The sequence below is a fragment of the Gopherus flavomarginatus genome, chromosome 3 (genome assembly GCF_025201925.1).
Source record: "Gopherus flavomarginatus isolate rGopFla2 chromosome 3, rGopFla2.mat.asm, whole genome shotgun sequence".
In the NCBI taxonomy this organism is placed as follows: Eukaryota; Metazoa; Chordata; order Testudines; family Testudinidae; genus Gopherus; species Gopherus flavomarginatus.
Genome location: NC_066619.1, coordinates 281,624,461 through 281,644,197, shown reverse-complemented (window position 1 = coordinate 281,644,197; position 19,737 = coordinate 281,624,461). Strand labels below are relative to the sequence as shown.

General features: G+C 46.8%; 1 protein-coding gene across 1 annotated transcript in view; it reads left to right on the top strand.

Moving 5' to 3' along the window:
- Positions 1 to 2,212: 2,212 nt before the first annotated feature.
- The window catches only part of LOC127046411 (uncharacterized), a 632,746-nt gene continuing 615,221 nt past the window's right edge, over positions 2,213 to 19,737 (top strand). The window contains exon 1 of the mRNA XM_050943410.1: positions 2,213 to 3,533. Coding sequence (XP_050799367.1) covers positions 2,239 to 3,441 — 1,203 coding nt within the window. The 5' untranslated portion in view covers positions 2,213 to 2,238 and the 3' untranslated portion in view covers positions 3,442 to 3,533. The remainder of the gene's footprint in view (positions 3,534 to 19,737) is intronic.

The following is a 19,737-nucleotide window of genomic DNA, read 5'->3' as shown; positions in this document are numbered from 1 at the left end:
TCTGAGATGTCCAGCACAAGATGTTATATGAATAACTCAATATGGAAGTCCTGTGTTGAGGTTATAAATGAGATTAAAGATAACTGAGCCAAAACTTTCCCTGTAGTTGCTATTATCACATCACTGCAAAAGCTGTGGGGTCCTGGCCTCTTGTGGTAATGGAAGATCCCATAACACTCTTGTAAGAATAGGGCATTCGACCCAGCATCCTGGCTGAATTCCAACTAGGTAATTACATTTTGCCTGCCAATAAGGGCAGCCTTTCCATTGACCTCTATGGGCATTATTTTGGACACTAACCCCCCATACAGCTTCTGCTGGAGAAGTTATGCTTCATTTCTTCTCCACAGAACAGTTGTGCTGTAGTGCTGTTGCTGCCTAGCTGGCTACCACAATTCACCCTTGAGGTATCTGCACTTCTATGATGAATCCACAATCTTTGGACACTTCAGCACCAGATTTCTGAGAGTGCACAGACAGACATGCAAATCAAGGGGCAGGGTTGTGTGTGGTGCCTATCCACGTGTATTCATGTTTGCATGTGTGATGATCAGATAAAATGTGTATTGTGTGACCCCTTTAAAGCTAGATTGCATACAGGATAATCATGTGCTAGTGCTGGCCATTAATAGTTACAGCTTTAGCTTAACTGGTAGAGAATTGGGCTTTTGCATTGCAGATTGGGGGTTTAAACTTTGCTAATGACCTGGTGGAGGTTGTTACACATGTTGAGTAGAGGCACTCCAAAAATATTGCTCACAGCCTACATTTTGGAGCCTTAAGATGAAAGTTGCTTTATAAATCAGTCATTGGATCCATCACATATTAATGCCAAAGTGTTCGCCATTAGAGAGCCAGCATTTGCCAACAGGTACGACACAGTTGCTGAAAACTCTTTCCTGTGAGCATGGAGGGAAAACTGTGGTACCTCAGATTTCTCCATGTGCTTACTGTTGCGATAGTTACCATTAAAAATCATCACTTAGCATGTTCTCCAAATAATGCTTGGTACAGCCTAGGCCAGAGGCTATTTGAAGTCTGCATAATTGGCACTTAACGAATAGCTAATAGAGGTGTCTATTATAGTCCTAATTAAGAGTGGGAAGTTTCAGGGTTTATTACACTACTAAGGCCACGTCCAGACTAGGAATTAAAATCGATTTTAGATACGCAACTTCAGCTACGAGAATAACGTAGCTGAAGTCGAATTTCTAAAATCGAGGTACTCACCAGTCTGGACGGCGCGGCATCGATGTCCGCGGCTCTCCGCGTCGATTCCGGAACTCCGTTCGGATTGATGGAGTTCCGGAATCGATGTAAGCGCACTCGGGGATCGATACACCGCGTCCAGACTAGACGCGATATATCGATCCCCGAGCAATCGATTTTAACCCGCCGATGCCGCGGGTTAGTCTGGACGAGGGCTATGACTGATTCTCTTCTAACTCCAGTGTAAATCAGGAGTAACTCTGCTGCTTTAGCTCCAGCATCACTGGGGCCTGCTCCATAGCTCATGATAACTGGAGTAGCTCCATTGACTTTAGTGGCACTCCCTCAGTGTAGCTATACTTACACCAGCTGAGGATCTGGCCTTTGTTGTGAGTTCAGAATCTGGGCCAATGAATTCAGCGAAGTTCTTTAAGAGCAAAGACCTAATTCAGTTCTCATGTGATCTTAGTCCTGGGCCTCTCCCACAATGAGTCTAGCCATTGGGGGGAGGGAGCGCTCAGTGGCTTGTTAAACCCAGGGTTGTGAGTTCAATCCTTGAGGGGGCCATTTAGGGATCTGGGGCAAAAATCTGTCTGGGGATTGGTCCTGCTTTGAGCAGGGGGTTGGACTAGATCTCCTGAAGTCCCTTCCAACCCTGATATTTTATGATTTGACAACACTTTTCTAGATTAGAACTGATGGTTCTGGGATCAAGAGATGGGCCACTAGGGACTGCAACAGTTTAAGTCTTTCCATTTAGCACATTGGATTAGAATCAAGAATTTACATGTCAGTGCTTAATTTACTAACCTGCCCCTCCTGCCTTTCCCTATATAGCTAAGTGACAGTTAATTCACAATACAAGCTGTCAGGAACACTATCCCTGATGATGCCACAGCACAACTGGCTGCTGAGCTCTGTGCCTTTATACTTACACACAACTATTTCAAATTTGATGACAATATATATCTCCAGATCAGTGGCACTGCTATGGGCACCCGCATGGCCCCACAATATGCCAATATCTTCATGGCCGACCTGGAACAACGCTTCCTCAGCTCTCGTCCACTCACACCCCTTCTCTACCTACGCTACATTGATGACATCTTCATCATCTGGACCCATGGGAAGGAGACTCTGGAAAAATTCCACCATGATTTCAACAGCTTCCACCCCACCATCAACCTCAGCCTGGACCAATCTACACGGGAGGTCCACTTTCTTGACACCACGGTGCAAATAAGTGATGGTCACATTAACACCACCCTATATCGAAAACCCACCGACCGCTATGCCTACCTTCATGCCTCCAGCTTCCATCCCGGGCACATCACACGATCCATTGTCTACAGCCAAGCACTGAGGTACAACCGCATCTGCTCTGACCCCTCAGACAGAGACCAACACCTACAAAATCTCCACCAAGCATTCTCAAAACTACAATACCCGCACGAGGAAATAAGGAAACAGATCAACAGAGCCAGACGTGTACCCAGAAGCCTCCTACTGCAAGACAAACCCAAGAGAGAAACCAACAGGACTCCACTGGCCATCACATACAGCCCCCAGCTAAAACCCCTCCAACGCATCATCAAGGATCTACAACCCATCCTGGACAATGATCCCACACTTTCACAGGCCTTGGGTGGCAGGCCAATCCTTGCCCACAGACAACCTGCCAACCTGAAACATATTCTCACCAGTAACTGCACACCACACCATAATAACTCTAGCTCAGGAACCAATCCATGCAACAAACCTCGATGCCAACTCTGCCCACATATCTACACCAGCGACACCATCACAGGACCTAACCAGATCAGCCACACCATCACTGGTTCATTCACCTGCACATCCACCAATGTAATATACGCCATCATATGCCAGCAATGCCCCTCTGCTATGTACATCGGCCAAACTGGACAGTCTCTACGGAAAAGGATAAATGGACACAAATCAGACATTAGGAATGGCAATATACAAAAACCTGTAGGAGAGCACTTCAACCTCCCTGGCCACACTATAGCAGACCTTAAGGTGGCCATCCTGCAGCAAAAAAACTTCAGGACCAGACTTCAAAGAGAAACTGCTGAGCTTCAGTTCATCTGCAAATTTGACACCATCAGCTCAGGATTGAACAAAGACTGTGAATGGCTTGCCAATTACAGAACCAGTTTCTCCTCTCTTGGTTTTCACACCTCAACTGCTAGAACAGGGCCTCATCCTCCCTGATTGAACTGACCTCGTTATCTCTAGCTTGCTTGCTAGCACACATATATATCCCTGCCCCTGGATATTTCCATTACATGCATCTGAGGAAGTGGGTATTCACCCACGAAAGCTCATGCTCCAAAATGTCTGTTAGTCTATAAGGTGCCACAGGATTCTTTGCTGCTTTTACAGATCCAGACTAACACGGCTACCCCCTGATACTTAATTCACTTGAGGTTGATGCTGTAAGTGACTGGTCTCAAAGCCATCTGCTTCCTAGACTTTGCTCCATAGGGACCTTCTCCACAGGGAACATAGCCTTGCATGCTGAATCAGGGCATACTCTCATTTTCATCTCTTTGCTGTTCAATAATAATAGCTGGAGGTTAGGCAGAGGCCTTCTGAATCCATTCAATATTAACACTGAGCTTCAGGTTGTGTTTGGTATCCATTACAGAGAAAAGAGACAAGACTCGTAGAAGGAATTCTTCATTGAGGCTGCTGGACACAGACAAACCCTATAGTTCTCTCTGGTTCTGTCACTCCTGGTATGTGCTGTCTAGGGTCACCACACAGGGCGTCCTGAAGTCTTTGCTTGGACTGAACAGTGTTATGGGGTCAATTTAATTTGGTAACCAGAGATACCAAACAGCTAAGCTTAACTGATTTTTATTTATCAAACATTGCTGTTTGGATCTTTTAACTAATATAGTACAGATTGGTGGTAACATATGGCTCTTCCTATCTGTGAGACAGTAGTGTAGCTGGCCAACTGACTCAAAATCTGAGCCACACTCTGCCTCTATCGATACTAAGGTGGAGGATTTCACCATTTCTTTGCCTTACTGCTTATCTGTTCTTTGACTTCTTTTTGAAGACTTCCCCTGCCCCCATCGGGGTTTCACAGACCCTGCAGTAAACAGGACAAAGTCTGTAACTAGTTAATCTTGTTTTGATTCCAGAAGTCAGCAAACCCAGAGACAACCGTCAGTTATAGCTGAGACAGTGGGCCAGTTAGCTAAGCAACAACAAATTGTTTGTCTTGTCCATGGTCTCTAGAATGTCTCTGTATAACACTGAGATTATACTTCCAATTTCCCCTTGTTTAAACAATTTATGATAATTAAAATGCTGAAATGAATAAAATTCATAGTTGTACAAAATACATATTATGTAATGTATATGGCTAACATTAAACTTTTATCTGGCTCCATACATATTTGCAAGACAGCAGAGCTATAGTAGCTAAGCATAGCAGAACATTAACTAAAGGCTTGCTGAGTGTATTTCCCAGACTTCTGGTGTTCTCCTGCTGTATACAGAGCAAGAGTGCTACAGCCTCCAACTATACTACACTGTAGATTTCTATAGGCCAAGATTCCAAGTATAATGTACAACACTTACTCACCACTGGCTACTTTCTTATTCTGGTTATATAACATGAGTGATTAAAAATGAGAGAGATACAACAACAAACAAACCCCATGATCTGATTAACGCATTGAGAGCTGAATGCATCTCCCTGCTGGTAGTTCACAAAAAGCAATTTACATTCCTAGTGAATGATGCAGTTTGAGCTGTTCTTCCCCATGTATTCTGGCTACAAGAGTGAGCTCCATAAACCTTGATAAAGTCCGTTTCTTATCTGGTAACTACCCCTTTAGCATTTTGCAATGAATGTAACTAAAACTCTGCAACCTCCCATTTTTGCCTTTGGACTAGTGGCAAACACTGTAGGACCTTGGCTTAGTTCAGTCAACAGCAGCCGTGGGAGGGACTGCTACAAATGATGGGGAGCACTGAAACTGCACTGGATGTCCTATGATGTTGACCAATTACCATTTACCTGGCCTAATTTGTATGGGATTTTCAAGAAGTGCCCAGCGCCCACTGAAGTCCAGGATAAGAATCCCTTTGACTTCAATGTTAGGCCAACACCGAGTGCTGCTTAGACCCTCCCCCTGCTGGGCCCATCATTCTAGCACTAGCTTTGCATAGTTCCTGCACAGGCTGCCATTTTCAAAAGTGGCTTCTGGTGTTTGAGGCACCTTGGGTTTTGGGTGCCCAGCCTGAAATGCTGAAGAATCCCCACCTAAAATGGGTGGCCACTTTAGAAATTGTGGTGTAATTTTGATGGTGCCCCTGCTCTTCATCCATCCCTGGTGCCTTATTAGGCTCCTCAAGGCATCCCATCTGAGGCTGGTTTGTGAGCTCCAGGGATCACATCTTATTATTTGTAACAGGCAACATCTGGCACGTTCATTTAATAAATAGGTTAATAGATGTGAAGGCCAGAAGGGACCATTGTGATCATCTATCCTGGCCACCAGCATAATACAGGCCCAGGAACCTCACTCAATAATTTCAGCATCAAGCCCATAACTTCTGGGTGAGCTAGAGCATGTCTCTAAGACAGATCTCTAGTTGTGATTTAAAGAGTTCAAGTGTTGGAGAATCATAATTACAATCCAGATAGAAAGACAAGGCACATGGGGGATGGGTACACAATAAGAACTTAGAAGAGAATCCAGTAGAATGGTCCCAGACTTCATTATGTTCTAATTTTAGACTGGTTTCTCAGATGGTGTAAATCCAGTAGCTCCACTGAGTTCAACACACTTTGCCCAATGAGTCTGGGTAACAAAAGAGTAGGGGAGCCAGTATAAGGGTTATAAGACTAAGATCACCTGGGTGGTTGGTGATTCAATAGTTTGGTTTGTTTATGGTGAGATAGTTCCAAGTCAGAAGGGGGGGCAAACTCCCAAGTCCCACTGGAAGTCAATGGGAGTTAGGTGCCTAACTCTCTTGTGCCTTTGCAAAGCTTCCTCTTGACGGATGTAAAAACAAGTAGTCCGAGCCAGAAAAGACTCTCAAACCACTGGGCAAGACCAGGTGTGCTGGTTTTTGCATAACAAGAAAAACAAAGGGAGGAGCAGGGTGCTAGAATTGGAAACAATAAGACAGGAATTATATGGAGCATAGTCAACCCAAAATGTGATTTGTACATGGTGTCACTTAACCTCCTGCCCCACTGTCTAATGAATTTCAAATGCTGGAGGATAAAAAAACAAATTAGTTGACCACCAGCAAAAGAACAGCATGTTCTCCTAGTGTATTTTGCAGAGCTTTTCAGCACTGTATCTTAGGGGGCATCAGCAGGAGGTGGACAGGCTCGGAGGAAGACTTAAAGCTCAGTTATTGTGTGACTGATAAAGATTTTTAATTAGTGTTTGTTTCATTGCTCCAGCAACACAAATCTGAGCCAAGAATACATCTTCAGGGCTCAGAAGTAACATTTGGAAGATAGATGTGCAGTGTCAGCAGTCCCACTGGGCCACACAGGCACTGGCCTACTGCAGACTAACTTTCCAATGTATTTTGAGGGGGTTTAATGAGTTTTCCAGCCAAGGAAAACAATATTTTTATGCATTCCCTTCACATGCTAGTAAACACTGGACAAAAGATTATCAGCTTGTGGAAATCAGTCTCGCTCCATTGACTATCCTCCACTGGCTACGAGGCTGGGGGTCAGATCCTCAGCTGGTATAACTTCAGTGCACTATGGCACAACACTGATTCACATCAGCTGAGGGTTGGGCTCCCAGTTCACTATAACCTGCTTCACAGAACATATAGTCAAGTCAATGACTGTTGTACACATCTTGGAAGATGAGTAGCTTTTCCTTCTAAGCTGTTGGAAAAGGTATGTATAGAGGTCAGGAAGAAGCCAGCTGGCTGATATGGTAGCCCATGTGGCAGACCATCTGTATAGGGCCCCGGGTTAGCAAAAATGTGCTGAACCCTGAGAGACGATTGGCAAAAGTAGGCCTCATAGTTTCATCAGCAGAAGAGCAGAAGAACAAGGCTCAAGGCTTCCAGCTAACTCTAAGACTTGAATTTCACTGTGGATTATGGTGATGGTCTATCAGAGTGAAGGGGCTACTGGCTGCTATGAGGCTGGACACAGACCAGGCAGGATGGAGCCTCCTGGTGGACGAATGATCATTCTGCAACATGAGCAGGACTGGGGTGCAGAGGCTAATCTTGTGTGGGGAGCAAAATCCTTCTGTAATGTGGTCAAGGGTTCAGAGAGGGTACGTTCTCCTATGAAGCACATGAGTAATCTCCCTTCAATAATTTCTACTATCTTTATCACTGTGGGATTGTTGGTTGGTTCCATATCTTTAAAGGAATTCAGGCCTTGATCAAAAGCAACACTCCCACAGCCAGGGAAAGTGCCCTTCAGAGCAGGTAGAGCACAGACTGCAGCAGTGCAGGCTGCCTCCCCTGTGCCAACCTCCCTCAACCCTGACCTGGAGAGAGCCAATGCCCACAATCGGATGGCAGCTCATGCTCCCTAGCCAAGTTTGCAGCAATATTACTATCTTGTTACTTGTAGGAGCTCTACTCCTGGACCAGGACCCCCTTGTGCTGGGTGCTGTACAAACACAACAAAAAGCCAGTCCCTGCCCCAACATTTACAATCTAAGTAGTACCAAGTATGCCAGCTGGGATGGCCCCAGGCGTGTCCTCACTAGGTGCTGGGCTGAGATCATTATACACAGGCTGATGAACAGATGTCAGTTATTCCTTTGGGTCCCTAATGTCTGGAGCTGCATTTAAACAGCCACTTAGGGAGCCTGTTTACTTGCTCCCTGTGGCCATGCACACACCTAAAAAAAGAAAAGGAATTTAGGGGTTATTTGATGTATTTCCCAAACCATTCTAGGTGTCCACTCTTTTTCTGCTTCCCTACCTGAGCAGCCAATCAGCCTTCGCTGATGTTTGGGAGGTGGGGCAGCTCATGATGGATTTGGAGTTTGGATACTGATGTCTAGTTAAGTCCCTTTTTACACATGATTAATCATAACGCCAACATGCACATGCTTCTGGGGTAGCCCAGCCACATAACATCGAGGTCAATCTTCTGAGCTCTGGATCCATCCACAGCACCTAAGGGCCAGTTCAAAGTAGAAATCTGGCCCTGCCCTCAACCCCACCCCGCTGTTACAGCAGCAGTGTCTGCTACTTCTGTCCTCTCTCAAAGACATTGTGACCAGAGGCTCCACAGATCCAGGACCACGTTTTCAGCTGACCCTGAACATCTGACTCATGGTGTGGTAAGAATTCCTGTTCCACATAGAGCAGAATCCCCCAAGACCAGCTACCTACAGCTTGATCTCTAGAAACACTGGTTCTGCTGTCTTTTGTCAGGCTACCTGTAAGGGTCCGGTGCTGGGGCTCGTCCTTCTCAGGCGTGGCGGGGAGCCAAGGCGCCTCCCTACAGGCAGCAATCCGTCCAGGGCTTAGACCCCTCAGCAGGAGCTGAGCAAACAAATAGTCTCTAAACAAGGCCGAGTCCTGGCCCCTCAGCAGGGGCTGGGTAAACGCGGAGTCTATAAGCCCGGCCCTGGGCAGGGCGGGGCAGCAAGCAGTTCAGGCTCAGGCCTGTCAGCAGGCTGAGCAGACACAGTCTATGAAGCCCCAAGCCCTGGTTCAGGGCGGGGCAGTAAACAGGCACAGGGCTCAGACCCTCAGGCAGGGGCTGAGCAGCAGTTCCCACAGTAAGTCTATACAGAAGGCCTCCTCAGGCCAGGGAGAGGGGGAGTCTGTCACCCTTGGAAGGGTGGCAGGGGGGACGCAGGCCCTCCCACTCCACTGCGTCCCAGCCCGGGCCCTAGCAGCGTGTCAGTGGGGATCCTGGCCGCAACACACTGACATGGGTTCAGGCTCTTTGGGAGCCAAACCGGGGTCGGCTACCCCTGGGCCACTTCCAACCTCCCCCTTCTCGGGGTACCTGTCTCTCGCCAGCATCGGCTGATGGGTCCCAGACCATGGGGTCCTCTGGGTACCGGGTGTAGGGAAGTTCAGGCCGCTCCTCCGGGTACCGGGCACGGGGAAGGCTCGGCCAGTGCTCCTCTGGGTACCGGGCACGGGGAAGGCTCGGCCAGTGCTCCTCTGGGTACCGGGCACGGGAAAGGCTCGGCCAGTGCTCCTCTGGGTACCGGGCACGGGGAAGGCTCGGCCAGTGCTCCTCTGGGTACTGGGTGTAGGGAAGCTCAGGCCTCTCCTCTGCGTACCGGGCCCAGGGCAGGCTCGGCCAGTGCTCCTCTGGGTACCGGGTGTAGGGAAGCTCAGGCCGCTCCTCTGGGTACCGGGCCCAGGGCAGGCTCGGCCAGTGCTCCTCTGGGTATCGGGCACGGGAAAGGCTGGGCCCAGCGGGAGCTCGAGCACTCGCGTCTGTCCTCTCCGGCAACCTGCCTCCAACTGAGCGCTGGGGCCGGGCCTTTATACTTCCTGTCCTGCCCCTGGACTTCCGGGGGGCGGGGACAGGCGGCGGTGGCTCTGCCCACTCCGGCGTCAGTTCTAGCCCGTCTCTCTCAGGCGCGGCGGGGAGCCAGGGCGCCTCCCTACACTACCATTTTTGTGGAGTATTCTATGATCCCTCATTGATAGATGCTATGTATCATGAGCATAGAGTATCTTTGTTCTCTTTATGGCTACAGCTAATGAATGCATTGCAGTAATTCCATCAGAGAGAAAGGACAATGCTTGTATAAGAGAAGCAGAGGAACCAAAAGAATAATGACCAGTTTGTATCAGGATTTATTTCAGTCCAGATGGTTATCCTATATAAACCACAGCATATGTAAGTGATTGGGGAAGAGATTTTTTGCAAACTTGGCAGATTCTTGTCATCTGCCCCTTCCCCAAGACACACAATGGACTATCTCCCAAGAGTCTATTACACTAGACCCTAGAGACCCCACTGTCCCATATGCTCTACACATGCATATTAAGAGACAGCTCCTGCCCTGGAGAATTTCTGTCTAAATAGACACCGCAGATAAACCACTCATTTTACAGCTTGGGTACTGTGCTGGTTTGGCTGAGGATTGCAGACAATGTAGTGCCCCCACAGCACCTCTTCCAACACTCTAGCCTCAAACTACGCCAATTACAAAACAGACAAGCAGCTCACTGTGCAAATGAGTGCCCCTCACCAGTACATGTGAAGTTCTGGGTGGGGTTAGGAGTGGATACAGGCAAGCCCTCCAGTGGCTTCTGACTCACCTTTAACCAGTAACAATGGAAATTTCTCTTTCCTCTTTTTAACCACACACCAAGGAGGTGTTATGGATGAGACAGATGAGCTGCAGGTGATAATGGAGTTCTCTGCATTCTCCTGGCTGTATAGCTCCAGGCCTGACTTTCAGCCACCCAATGAGACTTTCCAAAAGACCAACATTGTTTTCGCTTATGTGACCTGGATGTTGGGGGCAAATTTGTCTCTCTTCTGCATCCATGTAAAGTCCAATTTCTTTGTGGAAGATTTTTGGGCTAAAAATGGTTGAGGTTTTGGTTTTAAAAAAACTGAAATTCTTTGCTTAAACAAATTTGTCCAACACTTTTTTTTTCTTCCAACTGAAACAGAACTCCTCTCTCAAAAATTCTGGTAAATTTCTGCCTCTTCTTCCCTGCAGCCAAGCTGGCGTGAGTCCCATCTCCTGGGGGCAGGTAGCTGGAGTCACATTTAGGGGCTTGCCTGCCTTCACATCAGACCCCAGCTACATGGGAGCTCCTTCTCCATCCCTGCCAAGTGAAGTACTGAGATGGGGCTCTGTCCTCCTCCCATCTCCCTCCATCTCCTTTTGGAACATATAAGAACGGCCCTACTGGATCAGACCAAAGGTCCATCTAGTCCAGTATCCTGTGTCTGACAGTGGCCAGCGCCAGGTGCCCCAGAAGGAATGAACAGAACAGATAATCAAGTGATCCATACTCTGTGGCTCATTCCTAGCTTCTGGCAAACGGATGCAAGGGACACCATTCCTGCCCATCCTGACTAATAGCCATTGATGGACCATCCTCCATGAACTGATCTAGTTCTATTTTGGGGGAACAGGAACTCTTAATTTCCTGTCATCTGTTCATCATAAGGGCCATGTGCTGCCCTAACGCTGCAATTTAGAGACTGACCCTGCAAACCCTCACAGTACTGAAATCTCACTGGTCATGTCTGCTCCAAGGGCAGAGGATTTGCAGGATTGCACTCACGGTGCTTCTAATGCAAAGTTCTCAGTTTCTAGAGACCCAAAGGGGCAAGTGGCTCAAGTCAGAGGTGAAGGGGAAGGCAGCTGAGAAAGTTACCTCCTGATCCACCCCCTTTTCTGTGGCAGTCTATCTCTTAGGAGAAAGAGGTATTCCCTCTAGGACTTGGAGGTTTTTAAGAACAAGTTGGACAAACACCTGTCAGGGTTGGGCTAGGTTTACTTGGTCCTGCGGCAGTGCAGGGGACTGGACTAATGACCTTTCATGGTCCCTTCCAGACTGATATTTCTGATTCTTAATGAAAAGCAGAGCTTGGGATGGTGAGGCAGAAGCTACTTGGCTACAGGGCACTACTCCTTTGGAGAGTGAATGGGAGGGTGAAAGATACAAGCTTTGGATAAGGGCCTGATAGACTCATAGACTCTAGGACTGGAAGGGACCTCGAGAGGTCATCGAGTCCAGTCCCCTGCCCTCATGGCAGGACCAAATACTGTCTAGACCATCCCTAATAGACATTTATCTAACCTACTCTTAAATATCTCCAGAGATGGAGATTCCACAACTTCCCTAGGCAATCTATTCCAGTGTTTAACTACCCTGACAGTTAGAAACTTTTTCCTAATGTCCAACCTAAATCTCCCTTGCTGCAGTTTAAGCCCATTGCTTCTTGTTCTATCATTGGAGGCTAAGGTGAACAAGTTTTCTCCCTCCTCCTGATGACACCCTTTTAGATACCTGAAAACTGCTATCATGTCCCCTTTCAGTCTTCTCTTTTCCAAATTAAACAAACCCAATTCCTTCAGCCTTCCTTCATAGGTCATGTTCTCAAGACCTTTAATCATTCTTGTTGCTCTTCTCTGGACCCTCTCCAATTTCTCCACATCTTTCTTGAAATGTGGTGCCCAGAACTGGACCCAATACTCCAGTTGAGGCCTAACCAGCGCAGAGTAAAGTGGAAGAATGACTTCTTGTGTCTTGTTTACAACACACCTGTTAATGCATCCCAGAATCATGTTTGCTTTTTTTGCAACAGTATCACACTGTTGACTCATATTAAGCTTGTGGTCTACTATGACCCCTAGATCTCTTTCTGCCATACTCCTTCCTAGACAGTCTCTTCCCATTCTGTATGTGTGAAACTGATTGTTCCTTCCTAGGAGGAGCACTTTGCATTTATCTTTATTGAACTTCATCTTGTTTACCTCAGGCCATTTCTCCAATTTGTCCAGATCATTTTGAATTTTGACCCTGTCCTCCAAAGCAGTTGCAATCCCTCCTAGTTTGGTATCGTCCGCAAACTTAATAAGCGTACTTTCTATGCCAACATCTAAATCTTCGATGAAGATATTGAGATATTGATGAAGATATTGATGTTGGATACAAAACCTTTCACTTGGTCACATGTTCAAACCCAGTGTGGGAAGGTGGGCCAGCTATTTGGTAACCCATGTGAAGTGAGGTCTGAGCCTTGTTCCTGGTGGAGATTTGTCCTCATCCTGAGACCACTGGCTTCTCTGTGCACACAGGAACCGTTTGGAGGCAAAGTCTGGCCAGACATAGCACTGAAGCATAAATAGAATGTGATACACGTTAGCTCAACCAGGAGTTCTGAGCTTGATGCAGGAATCACTAGGTGAGGTTCTCTTGCCTGTGTTAGGCAGATCACTGTGATCTAATCTGGTCCTTTTTGGCCTTAAAATCTAGGAATTCATGTTGACAAGAGGTTAGAAAACATGGCCGAATTAGACTGAACATAGAGTCCAGCCATAAGAAATACTAAAGAAAATTAGGATCTTTCCAGAATGTCTGGAGGCCAGTGGCGTAGAATGGGTCACTTTCCTCTAATACTGAACAAGGATCTTTGTTTGGGGGTGGGGGAGGAATATCTTCACTAAAGCTCCTCTCTCTCTCTTGGCCTCATGGCAGTGCTTCTGCCTAAAACCTTCTCCTGCCCAGCTTCCTGCTGCAGATAGAAAGAAGTAGTGCATCTATCTGACAGCTGCTAAAACTTAAGGCCAGGTTCCATGTTTCTATTCCCCTCTTCTGGGGCCCAAAGGGGAGAGGAAACTATAAGAAGATATATTTCAGCTGTTTGGAAGCAGAGAATATCCTAGAACAATCCCCCGTAAAAGCTGTAGAGTGTATATAGCACCTAATTTTAAACACTCCAAGAGGGAAGATGCAAGAAATTGAAGGTCTCCACATCAGTTAAAGCAGGGAAGTGTTAGCAACATAAATTAGGGAGTGTAGGAGAATACCTGAGATCTGTCTAGTTAAAATATAATAATCCTGGTTAATGAAATGGAAGACCTCATCTGATGAATTTGGAGTGGATTCTCCAAAGTAGTAATGCAATGACTCAATCCCTCATACAGATATTGGAGTTACACCAGAGAGGAATTTGGCACTGTGATTTGAGAGGGAGCAGCAGCCTTCCTGTTTGGTCTTTAGTTCTTCAGAAAATGTTGATCTATAATAATTCCTAGTTCTCCTACAGTATCTTTCAGCAGATCTCAAAGATCAGTATCAGCATCCCCATTTCACTGATGGGAAAACTGAGTCTCAGATGTGAAATGACTTCTTAATGCCTCTCAGCAGGTAACTGGCCAAACTGAGGATAGAACCCAGGCCTCCTGAGTCTTAGCTTAGTGTTTTAGCTGCTAAGCCTCACCACCTAGGAAGCAGCACAGGCTGTTGAAGATGAGCTATATAAATGTAGTGGGGACTGGAAAGGCTGTTGAAAACAGACTGGAATTGTGACTGGGTTCAGTGTGGAAGCAGGTGGGCAGTGAAGTGTCAGGAGCAGCATCGGGGCAGATTTTGTTCTCTAGCTAGAACCTTGGCCTGGAAGGAGGAATATGTAGAATGTGATTTAGTGGGTTTGCTGTACCAGGTAAAGTAATACTGCCTTCAGAGTAAGGCAGCTTGACAATCTTCCACTGAAACTCTTTTTGATTGCATAATTTCCAGAGTGTACGTTTCTCTTTTTTAAATCTGAACTCTTTTCAGCCAAAATCCAGAATTTTGGGCTGAAAACAAATTTTTAGTTTTCAGTTTTTCCATTGAGTGGGAATTTTCCAGACACACAAACTGTGGTTGGGTTTTTCTGCTGGAAATGTCCACCATTTTCTCCCACCTCTGTCTCTGAGGCTGAGAAGGAGTCATGTGGCTCATGTATTTCAGTGCAGCGAGATAGCAAGGTGACACCCCCACACAATCTGAACCAGTCAGAGCCTGTTTCTGCATTTCACACCTGTTTGCTACTGATTATATAGAGGGCAGATCAAACATCTTCCTCCCTCAATCCATGGGCCAGATGTGAACTCTCCCAAATTGTAATGGGTTCAAAACCCATCTCTGAATTTTGCAGCTCAGGCCTACCTGTGAAATATACCTTGACACTTCAGAGCATTCAGCAGATAAGGAGGGGAAAGGCGTGGCTAAGAATTGCCAGTGTGCAGCAGAATAGCTTTGTTTTTACTGGTACAGAGCAAAGACGGTAGGTGCATAACTAGCTGCATTAAATGGGAATATAACGTTCACTGATCTACAAAATCCTCAGTGTCAGGGGTGGCTCCAGGCCCCAGCACGCCAAGCATGTGCTTGGGGCGGCATGCCGCGGGGGGCACTCTGCTGGTCGCTGGGAGGGCGGCAGGTAGGCAGCCTTCGGCGGCATGCCTGTGGAGGGTCCGCTTCGGTGGAGCTGCAGGACCAGCGGACCCTCCGCAGGCATGCCTGCGGGAGGTCCACCGAAGCCGCAGGACCGGCAACCAGCAGAGCGCCCCCCATGGCATGCCCCCGTGCTTGGGGCAGCAAAATCTCTAGAGCCGCCCCTGCTCAGTGTGCTGGGCTCTGCCTTCCTCCCTCATTTCTTGAGACCAACCATGACAGCTGGGATCATCAGGGGCAGGGCAGCAACACAGGCCAGTGTGAGGCTCTATGGATTGGGGGCCAGGGGAGAGATTTAACTGCAGCAGGACCCCAGCTGTGGATGATGGTCCCAAGTGAGTCCAGGGGCCAGATTTGCCCCTCTCTTGCTCATTGCCCTGTGCAAAGTAACTGTGAATCTCTCTCAAGCCAGAATTCTCCACCCACTTAGACTGGGGGCAGCACCTCACCTCCACCAGGCATAGATGTAAAAGACCTGACTCCTGATTCTCTACTGTGCTGTTTCTGTGTTGGAGAAACTTAGCTGCTCCTGATCTATAGGAGTGCACCTACACTGCAGTCAGAGGAGGGACTGCAGCATGTGTAGACGTACCCAGGCTAGCACTGATCCAGTTTGCTCAGGCTCCACTGCTAGTTATTTGAGCTGCTTGGATGGGCACTTGGGCTCAGCAACCCCCCTGGGGACCCTGCGTATGTACTGGAGTGGCTAACCCATGCTGCTGCAGTTTCAGTGCTGTTGTAATTTGAGCTAGCTAGTCCCATCTCCAATGGCCATGTACACCAGATTTACCCTGGTGTCAGCAAGAGGAGAGTCCAGTCCCCAGCATTGTCTGCATTTCACCTGTAACTGAAAATACCTCCTTGTGATAAACAGTCCCCAGCCTTTACAATAAAGGGGCCAACAGGGGTTCTGCTTAAAATCTGAGATGGACCCAAGCCACATGAGTCTGATCGGAATCTGGGGCTTTGGTTGGGGAAACTTCTAGCAAAAATATCCACACTGGATTCAGGATCAGGAAAGAGGCTGAGGTGAGGATTGATCTGACATAACAAGGAGGATAAAAATAATGCTGGGGAAACTTCAGCAAATCTGCATGGGGTTTTGGTGAAGAAACTGATCAGGGACCACAGGGTTTCATCGTTAATCTACAGGGTCCTTAGGCACTAGTAGTGTGACCTGCTAACGGGTACCAGAATATAAGATGAACCCTGACAGAGGACTCCAGTCCTGGGAGCTGACTGGTGGAATGCTGGGGGGTACTGGTTGGCTTAAGTAGAAGCTGTGAACCAGGCACAGGAGCACAAAGTTGTCTATGCAACTGGGTTCTACCTGCTGAGGACTGCTTCCCTTGCAACACCTGTGTCTACAACCTGCCACTGATCACCTGGTAACATCATCCTGCCTGACTCCTGGTTTGCTCTGACTGCCTGGGTCTTGCTTCTTATTCTAACCACTAGGTCAGACCTCCCAGTCTTGGCAAAACAGCACAGATCAGTCCATGAGAAGTATCCATATCCTGTTGTGGCGCTCATCAGCCAAGTGTCTCCATCATGGACTGATTGCCATACACAACCTTCCTTTGCCATACACAACCTTCCTTTCAAGGAAGAAATGCTTAAGGATGGAGTCGCTTCAGCTCTCGGATCCCCAACACATTCCTAACCCAAGTAAATTAGGTGTCTGGGATTTTACATGTTCTACTTAGAGGCCCAACAGACTGAATATGTCAACGACCAGGCTTGTATCACATCTGTGTGTGTGGTCCCCTTACAATAGCAAGTACCCAACCTCTTGGAGCTGATGATTCAAACTCTGCTGAATGCTGTCTGTTCCCTTGCATATTCAGTGGTGGCCATTTAAAATTCCATCCATGTTAGAAGTGGATTTCTTGCCCTGCCAGGTAAATGCCATTGAAAACACTGAGTTTATGCTGAAAAAATACTTTCTTCTTGGAGGATATAAATTTTTTTAAAGGCCCCACACAGTACCTTGTGCCATATGGCTATACAAGCTCTGAAGCCACTCAGCAAATAAAACTCCTTTGGCTCAGCTCCTGAGCACCTCACCTTCCTCCCATAAACAGGAATTTAAAGTAACAGCATAATCATCACTCTTGTGTGTGCGCCTGCAAAGCCCTAGAGTTCAATCTGTTTCTGTTCTGATTTATATGCAGTGTTTCTGTAGTGTGTAAACTGTAGGTTGAAGCCCACAGGCTAATTGCTTTCTGTCGGCTGGCGCTAGCTGGCTTCTTTTCTACACCCTCGCATCTGTGTCCGGCTACACTGCAAGTAATATGGAGACACACTCCCTGGGTGGAGATTGTTTGTTTGTTTTCTTTTCCTTCTGGCCAGAATCTGCATTTATAGCAATGGCCTGGCTCCGAGATTCAATTGAAGGCGATTGGTCCCTAAGGAGTACCCTTGATGTGTGCAGTTCCATCCGCTGGGTCCTGAAAGACATTCATATTCAACGCACTCTGTTATTCATGCCTGAAAATAGGGCATGCTGTGATATCAAAAGCAGCACCCAAACCCTCACAAACTGCAGACTGTATTTATGCCCTACACTTGCCTGCACAAGTACCAAGATGCTCTTTCTGGAAATGTTCTCTTCCTCCTGCAGTACTGAACATAATGTGTTTACCATTGCTACTAAATCTACGAACAGTGGGTCTAATCCTATGTTTTGTTGCATTGGTAGAACTTCACTGAAACCACTGGAGTTGCTAGCAATTTATGTAGCAATGCTGACCTTCTATCAGCTCTGGTGCAGCAGGCTTGAGTGCTGTCTTGGAGAGATGGCTCACGCTGCCCTCAGTGCCAGGACAGGGCTCAGAATCCACTCACAGGGCAGCTGCAGGTGGGAGGGACTCGTAGAGAAGGATGGAAATGCTGAGCCAGCAGATGAACTGAAGCTGGGGTGTGAGGTGATAAAATAAGTGTAGGGGGCTGGGAAGTGAGGAGAAGGAAAGGTTTCAGGTCAGGACAAGCAGGAAAAAAATAGATCTGAGCAGGCCTTACTGGAGAAGGGAGGCAGAGGGAAATAAAATCTACAGACTTGCCAGAGAGAATCAAGAAGGGCGAGAAAATATAATTGGTGGAAAAAGGGAATCCATCAAAAAGTTGTTAGATATAAATGAAAAGCCCACCCAGAGTGGACCTAAAGGACATGAACCAAGAATGACAGAGCATCTAGTGAAGGAAGACAGTGTAAAGGGGCCTAATGAAAAAGTCAAGGCTGCTGGCTGAAGAAACCCAGCTTGTGGATAAACTTTTTGTGAGAAGAGGTACAACCATGGGAACATCAAATCTAAGGAGCACTTGAGTGTAAAGAACAGGACAGTAAGAATTGAGCTTGGCTCACAGCCCAGGTGAGGAAAAGTTGATTCCTCTCAAGTGACACAGTATATTGTTGAATAATTTTTTGCTCCTGTTACCTCAAAGTAAGGAAGAGTTCAAAGGTTAATGTGTTGGAAATCTCTGGTTTATTATTGTAATGTTCTGTGTTTATGCTGCAGATACAACTCTGGCATTTTTTTAGAATTTATAAAGGAAAAAACCCCAACTCTTAAAATTATCCCTTTTTGTCTTGGTTTGCCTCTGCCTCCCCTCAGTTAGCCTAGCTGGGTCACCCCATTTATACCAGTGTAAAGGAAAACAATGTGGCTGGTGGGTTTTGTTGGGGTGTGGGCATGTGTCTAAACTTCATGGGCCAGATCCTCAGCTGCTGTAAATCCACTTCAATAGAGCTATGCTGCTTTACCCCAGCTAAGGCTCTGGTCCTCATTCTGTTCTTGTCTAGGACACAAAGATATTAAATCATAGAATATCAGAGTTGGAAGGGACCTGAGGAGGTCATCTATTCCAACCTCCTGCTTGAAGCAGGACCACTCCCTAGACAGATTTTTGCCCCAGATCCCTAAATGGCCCCCTCAAGGATAGAACTCACAACCCTGGGTTTAGGAGGTCAATGCTCAAACCACTGAGCTATCCCTCCCCTATCCAGAACAGACTGCAAAGAGTTTCAAAAGGATTTCACAAAACTGGGTGACTGAGCAATAAAGTGGCAGATGAAATTCAATGGTGATAAATGCAAAATAATGCACACTAGAAAACCTAATCCCAACTATCCATGCCAAATGATGGGGTCTGTATTAGCTCTTACCCACTCAAGAAAGATCATGGAGTCATTGTGGATAGTTCTCTGAAAACATCTGTTCAGCGTGCAACAGCAGCAGTCAAAAAAGCTAACAATTATAAGAACCGTTAGGAAAGGGATAGGTGATAAAAGTAAATATCATAATGCCACTTTATAATCCATATTACATCACATCTTGAATGCTGTGGGCAGTTCTGGTTGCCCTATCTCCAAAAAAAAAAAAAAAAAAAAAAGGAAAGATAGAGAGAAGGGCAACAAAAATGGCTAGCTAGACCATTGGTCTGACCCGGTGTGGCCATTCTGATGTACTGGTTCAGTTCTGGTTGGTTGTGACTAAAAGTCTGAGGCTTGTCCAGTGAGCTATCATTGCACTTCCTAGTGGAGATATGTCCATGCCACACACTGCTTCAGTAGTTGGTATTAATTGACACCTGTGC